Raw genomic sequence first — 7,681 nt, forward strand, 5'->3', positions numbered from 1 at the left:
CACTGAACTCTGAACTTAAAAGTGTGTGTGTGTGTGTGTGTGTGTGTGTGTGTGTGTGTGTGTGTGTGTGTGTGTGTGTGTGTGTGCGCCTAAAGGAACCAACAGCAAACCACCAAGGAACTGTTCTGGTTTTAGTCTGAGATATAATCAGATATATGAAGTCCACAACGGTGAGGTTGTGTTGTGGTTGTGTTGTGGTTGCAGGAGGTGGACCTGTACAGAACTGTGTGGTTGTGTTGTGGTTGCAGGAGGTGGACCTGTACAGAACCAACATCCAGGACAAGCTGGGCCTGACCGTCTGCTACCGGACCGACGACGAGGATGAGACCGGGATCTACGTCAGCGAGGTGAGACACACACCTCCAACACACCTGAAACACACCTGAAACACACCTGAAACACACCTGAAACACACCTGAAACACACCTGTAACACACCTGAAACACACCTCCAACACACCTGTAACAGCAACACTATGGACTAATGCTCCATAATAATAATAATAATAACTTTATTTGTATAGCTCTTTTCCTGCAAACGTTGCAGCTCAAAGTGCTCCAATCATTATATAATCACAATTTAATTATTTAGTAATTTAAAAGGCAATATAAAAAAGATGGGGTTTTAGTCTTGATAACCACACTTGATAACCGTAACCACGTAATATAAAACGCTCCTCTTGTCTCTGTGTCTTCAGATCGATCCCAACAGCATCGCTGCCCGGGACGGCCGGATCCGAGAGGGAGACAGAATCATCCAGGTGAGTTAGATCACTTGTTTAACACAACAGCACAACTCTCAACACTCAATGACCTTCATGACAGCATCCACCACCACCACCACCACCACCGTGCCCAAGCTCAGCTCCTATATCCTCCCTCCCTCCCTACCCCTCTCTCCCTCCCTCCCTCCCTCTCTCCCTCTCTCCCTCCAGATAAACGGCATCGAGATCCAGAACCGTGAGGATGCGGTGGCGCTGCTGACCAGCGAGGAGAACCAGAACGTGTGTCTGCTGGTGGCCCGGCCGGAGATCCAGGTAGGGCAGCACACCACGACACCACACCGTGGTTCTGAGTATAGAGGGAGGCAGGTGTCTCAGGAGACACAGTATAGGGGGGGCAGGTGTCTCAGGAGACAGGCAGGAGGTCTGTTCACCCCTGAGACACCTTCATCCAACACTCATCCATCACACCCCAGTACCACCAGACAGGAGACACGGGACCAGACATTTCACTGGGGCCTTAATGGTCCGAGGCTAACAAGCTCATCCCTAACGACCTCATCCCTAACGACCTCATCCCTCTTCCTCCCTGCTCCTCCCTCTTCCTCCCTCCTCCTTCCTCCTCCTCCCTCCTCCTTCCTCCTCCTCCCTCCTCCTCCCTCCTCCTCCCTCCTCCTTCCTCCTCCTCCCTCCTCCTCCCTCTCCCTCCCTCTCCCTCCCTCCTCCTCCCTCCTCCTCCCTCCTCCTTCCTCCTCCTCCCTCCTCCTTCCTCCTCCTCCCTCCTCCTCCCTCCTCCTTCCTCCTCCTCCCTCTTCCTCCCTCCTCCTCCCTCTTCCTCCCTCTTCCTCCCTCCTCCTCCCTCCTCCTTCCTCCTCCTTCCTCCTCCTTCCTCCTCCTTCCTCCTCCTCCCTCCTCCTCCTCCCCCCTCCCCCCCCCCCCCCCAGCTGGACGAGGGCTGGATGGATGACGACAGGAACGACTTCCTGGACCACCTCCACATGGACATGCTGGAGCAGCAACACCACCAGGCCATGCAGTACACCAGCATGCTGCAGCAGGTACACACACACACACACACACACACACACACACACACACACTGCCAGCAGGTACACTCACACACACACACACACGCACGTGCACGCACACACACTGCCAGCATACTCCAGCAGGTACACACACACACACACACACACACACACACACACACACACACACTGCCAGCAGGTACACTCACACACACACACACGCACGTGCACGCACACATACACTGCCAGCATGCTCCAGCAGGTACACACACACACACACACACACACACACACACACACACACTGCCAGCACTCAACCGCAATCAATCACACATATGTTCACCTGCGTGTTACTGAAGTTAGGCCAGGTCCATACAGGGGGAACATATGTTCATAGCTCAGTGTTCGAGATACCAGACTGAAGACTACGGCAGCGATGAGACAATGTCCGAGGAACGACATAGTTAGTACACAGATATTCTGGAAAGTGTAAAAAAAAAAAATGTGTGGGTCTATTTTGATTTAACACTAGAACAGCCATGGGAGTAAAAAAACATGTATATCTTTGCACTCAATCGAATTTCAGGACTTTTCCTAGATATGTTGCGTTCTACCACCCAGTATCCTTACATTTTCAAAATCACACCAGGATAAGCTAGTATAAATATATTTTGCCGGTTTTTTGTGTGTAAGTAGCAGCTTCCCATTGTGACTACGACTATGGTCATTTGACCCCTGAGGCGGCTCTAATAGTAGGTGAAATAGCCACGGCTGTTCTAGTGCTACCGTCTGTTTCATAGACCACCATCATGCAGTGATGTCATTGTGTACGTACGTATGGATATAGGAGGACAGTCGGTGAAATGACAGTTGGTGAAATGACAGTTGGTGAAATGACAGTTGGTGAAATACGTGTCAACGTGTCCTGACTGTCTTCTTCTGTCTTCTGTCGCAGAAGAAGCACGAGGAGGACGGGGGGACGACCGACACGGCCACCCTGCTGTCCAACCACCACGAGAAGGACAGCGGCGTGGGCCGCACGGACGAGAGCACGCGCAACGACGAGAGCTCGGAGCAGGAGAACCCGGGCGACGACCAGACCACCGCCTCCAACACGCTGGGCAGCCGCCGCAAGCTCGCCTACAGCCAGGACACGCTGGGCAGCAGCGCCGACCTGCCCTTCGGCTCCGAGTCCTTCATCTCCGCCGACTACGCCAACGACGCCGACTTCCTGGGCATCCCCGCGGACGAGTGCGAGCGCTTCCGCGAGCTCCTGGAGCTGAAGTGCCAGGTGAATGAATGGTCTTTATTGTCATTAATACAGTACAGGTACCATACAACGAAATTTAGGAGGGGGGGCTCCCCTGGTGCTTGGAAAAAAGACTAAAAACAAGAGGGCCAAGGGTAAAATAAAAAAGAGAAAAGAGCTGGTTGACATAAATAAAGGCTATGTACACTATCTACTATACTATACTACTATACTATACAATAAAACACTGTGCTGTACTCTTTGCTATGCTATAAATATCCTAACTTTTTCCTATATCTGAACCTTATGTACACAAGGGTTGTCATATTGCACATAGTATTGTTGCACATTCATTTAAAGTGTCGCAGTTAGCAGGTTTGAAATGTTCACAGTTGTATTTCAATATTGCACTTATGTTTAGGTGCGAGGGAGCGCAGGCGGAACGTACTGCCAAGGGGGTGCCAGCGGACCTGGGGGGGAGCAGGACGGCGGTGGTGGCGGGGGAGGGGTGGACAAGGAGCTGGAGCTTCTGAACGAGGAGCTGCGCAGCATCGAGCTGGAGTGCCTGAACATCGTCCGCGCCCACAAGATGCAGCAGCTGCGGGAGCAGTACCGCGAGTCCTGGATGCTGCACAACAGCGGCTTCCGCAACTACAACACCAGCGTCGACGCGCCGCGACGCACCCACGAGCTCTCCGACATCACCGAGCTGCCCGAGAAGTCGGACAAGGACAGCGCCTCCAGCGCCTACAACACCGGGGAGAGCTGTCGCAGTACCCCCTTGACCCTGGAGCTGTCCCCGGACAACTCCCTCCGCCGCGGGGGCGGGGGCGAGAACCAAGGCGAGGCCGAGGCCGGGGCCTCGGGGAGCGTAGGAGGAGGCCACGTCAGGATCCTCAAGCCTCTCCTCCTCTCCCCGGTCCAGGAGGCCAGCGGCCCCAGTAGAGGCCGGAGCTCGTCCTCCTCGTCCTCCAAGGAGGCGGAGAGCAGAGACCTCCCGGCTGGGGAGGGCAAGGAAAGGAAGTCTCCGGCGGGAGAGTCGTCGTCGTCTGTCAAAGCCGCCGGGGGGAAGAGCCCCCACCTCCCCAACTCCCCTTACAAGCACGCGCACATCCCCGCCCACGCGCAGCACTACCAGAGCTACATGCAGCTGATCCAGCAGAAGTCGGCGGTGGAGTACCTCGCCCAGAGCCAGATGAGCCTGGTCAGCTTGTGTCGCGACCCCAGCGCGAACCCCGGGACCCCCGGCGACGACCTGCTGGATCCCAAGATGGAGTGGAAGGTGAAGATCCGCAGCGACGGCACGCGCTACATCACCAAGCGGCCCATCAGGGACAAGCTGTTGAAGGAGCGCGCGCTGCGCATCCGCGAGGAGCGCAGCGGCATGACCACGGACGACGACGCTGCCAGCGAGCTGAAGATGGGCCGCTACTGGAGCAAGGAGGAGAGGAAGCAGCACGCGGCGCGCGCCAAGGAGCAGAGGCAGCGCCGGGAGTTCATGAAGCAGAGCCGCATGGACAGCCTGAAGGAGCAGCAGCAAGGAGGAGCGGAGGACAGCAAAAAGGAGCCCAACATCATCGAACTGAGCAACAAGAAGATGAACAAGAAGAGGAACAAGAAGATCTTCGACAACTGGATGACCATCCAGGAACTGCTGACCCACGGCTCCAAGTCCCCCGACGGCACGCGGACATACAACTCCCTCCTGTCCGTGACCACGGTGTAGTGGCAGGCGGGCGGGCGGGCGTAGAGAGAGAGAGAGAGGTATACATGTAGGGCCTGGGGCTGTAATGTACTGTACATAAAACACTACCGGTTTGGGGTAGAGATTCCTGCCTCGTTCAATGCGGCAAAACATTTTGTAAATATGAAGAAAAAAACACAAAAACAGGACGAGCCTTTTTCTGAAGGACCCCCTTTTTGATCTTTGACCCCTCCTGTGGTTGAGAGGTGCTCCACAGAGTGTTCCATTGACCTTTGACCTTTGACCCACCCCCCTGTGTTTGAGAGGTGCTCCACAGAGTGTTCCATTGACCTTCGACCCCCCCCCCCCCCCTGTGGTTGAGGTGCCCCACAGGGTTCCATTCTTGGACCTTTGAGGATGATTTGAAAATGTTTCCAAATGCTTTCAATAACCTGTTTTATCTTTGTGCTTGCTATTTGAATAATACTGAAAACTGTCTCACAATATTTGGTTAGGTTTTGTAAGTGTGTAAAAAACCGTGTGCCATAAGTAAACAGCCAACATTTACATATTTTCTTTTTTTAACAAGTATCTTTTTCAGTATTTTACTGTTATGCATACCGTAATTGCTTATTGGAAGAAATACACAAATATTTAGCTTCAAGGTAAAACGCATAACCCTTTTTTGAGAGGACTTTTGTAAATTTGACGGAAAAATAATATTGATGTTTTTTTTTAAACAAAACTTAACTTAAACAAACTTTTTAGTTTTAAAATGTCAAAGGGTGCTGTTATAACCAGCGATGTACCGTCTGTTACATAGACCACCCTCATGCAGTGATGTCATTGTGTTACATCGACCACCCTCATGCAGTGATGTCATTGTGTTACATAGACCACCCTCATGCAGTGATGTCATTGTGTACGTACGTATGGACAGAGGAGGACACGCCTCTCACATCTGTTGACATTTAAATATTTCTGTGTTCTTGTTGAAGCACATTGTAGTTGCCTTGCCTTTGTAGGACTCCATGTATCAAGCAAAAATAACACAGCTTAACAAATCCTTAGTTAGCTACACAATTTGATGTCTTGTAAAATGAGAGAAATAATAAATTATTGTTTTATATTTGATGAGCTTTCAAACACTGGTGTGGAATTTTTCATTCTTTTTTTTATTGAAAAAGGATCGTCACTGTTAATGCTGGCAGAGAACATCCTGAGGTTAGTCAAAGTCAAGTCAAAAGTCACTTTATTGTCCCATCACTGGGAAATTTGTATTGGGCTTACACCCCACAGCAGCCAACAAAGAGCAACAGACAATACAGAATAATAACACACAAACAGAAGGCAGCCCTGTTTAAGACAAGAGTGGAAATAAAACGATAAGCAAGATATGTTCACATTCATCTGGTGCAGTTTAAAAGTTTAACAGAAACCGGAATAAAATTATGTTTAAATCTGTTTAATCTAGAGCGGGGGACTCTGAACCTCCTCCCAGAGGGCAGCAGTTCATACTCTGCATGTAGGACATGGGAGGGATTCATGAGAATTCTATTAGCCTGTCTGAGAGTAGCCTGTTCAAAAATAGACTGCAGGGATGAGTGGTCTTTCACCCCTATGATCTTCCATGCAGTCTGCATCAGTCGGACCAGTTTGGACCTTAGTTGTACAGATAGGTTACCAAACCAAGATGTAATGCCGTATCTGATGAGACTCTCTAAGACAGACTGATAGAAGAGTAGCATACATTTTTGGTCAACACCATGAACTCTAAGGCGGCGTTATTATTCTGCATGTTGTCAGAACCTTTGGCAAAGCTGACCTTTCTGGTTAGAAATACAAATAAACGTCCTTCAACTTTCTATGATAATGCGTACTCTTGGAGTCAATATAAAAGGTCAAGGAAATACTCAGAATTCTGGAACTTGAACAAAATGAATATTGGATGTGGGCTTTAGGATTCACCAAGCCTGCAGATTCATGCCATTGTTCTGTTCAGCAACTGAATAGACAATCTGATCCCCAGTCCAAAAGAAACTTCACTCTCACAGTCACATGAAGATGGTGCCATTAGTTTGAAAATTGGTGGAATGATGTTACATATATATATATGAATGTGTGGATATATGTGACAGCATAACATAGGTGAAACCGGGAACAGGTCGCCAACCAATCAAAATGTTCAGACTTTTATTCTGCCGAATGTAAATAAATCTCAACGTTGATGAAAATCAATGACACACTCGCTAGTCAAGCCAAAACATTGCAATGGGTTCGGTGAGTAATCCCCACTACTCTACACTAATGGTGCTTTTCCATCAGCAGCCCGGGTTAGTGCAGTTCGGATCGGTTCGAGGTCAGGTCGGGTCACTTGATCTGTTCTGGTTTTCCATTATACACAAACCGACCCGGACTAGTAGGAGGAGTAGACGATAGTAGGCGGAGTTACGCGTCACACACAGCCTGGCAAAAAGCTTCCGGGTGTACACAGCAACAGCCGTGATTTTTTGGGAGAGAAAGAGAAAGAGAGAGAGGAAGCTATGTACACATAATAAAGTCATGTTTTTTGAACCCTTAAAACCACTGCCTTCACTTGTCTGCTTTATGAACTGTAGTATCATCATCGGGAAACGCCGACAAGATGCGAATCTACCGGCATTTGACTCATGAGTGAACGGCGAAAATGGCTGGACAGCACAGCAGCAGTGGCCGGGTGAACTCCCGGTTCATCGAGTTTACGGTTAAAAGCATAACTTCTCGGGGTGTCAGCGCGGTGGTTAAGGGCTCAAAATGACCGTAGACAGATGGTGAAGTTAGCAAAGGAGTATTGTGTTTGTACCACCTCCACAGCCGGTGTTATTCACGGGCAAAGACGGTGCATAATAGCAATTTTTGTGTTGTGCTTGTTGTAAATAAAAGTTATATGATTCATTGAAATGACATTAAACTAAGATAATACGATGGTCAGCATAATTTTCCGAATCTTTATTAATAAG

General features: G+C 49.8%; 1 protein-coding gene across 2 annotated transcripts in view; it reads left to right on the forward strand.

Moving 5' to 3' along the window:
• The window catches only part of pdzrn3b (PDZ domain containing RING finger 3b), a gene marked incomplete at both ends in the record, with an annotated part of 65,744 nt that extends 61,020 nt beyond the window's left edge, over window positions 1–4,724 (forward strand). For both annotated transcript variants that reach the window (XM_080548436.1, XM_080548437.1), the window contains 6 exons: window positions 249–347; window positions 698–760; window positions 935–1,036; window positions 1,666–1,779; window positions 2,705–3,072; window positions 3,464–4,724. In XM_080548436.1, coding sequence (XP_080404562.1) covers window positions 249–347; window positions 698–760; window positions 935–1,036; window positions 1,666–1,779; window positions 2,705–3,072; window positions 3,464–4,724 — 2,007 coding nt within the window. The remainder of the gene's footprint in view (window positions 1–248; window positions 348–697; window positions 761–934; window positions 1,037–1,665; window positions 1,780–2,704; window positions 3,073–3,463) is intronic.
• Window positions 4,725–7,681: the final 2,957 nt, after the last annotated feature.

Source organism: Nansenia antarctica (assembly GCF_963989245.1).
Source record: "Nansenia antarctica genome assembly, chromosome: 18".
Classification (NCBI taxonomy): Eukaryota; Metazoa; Chordata; class Actinopteri; order Argentiniformes; family Microstomatidae; genus Nansenia; species Nansenia antarctica.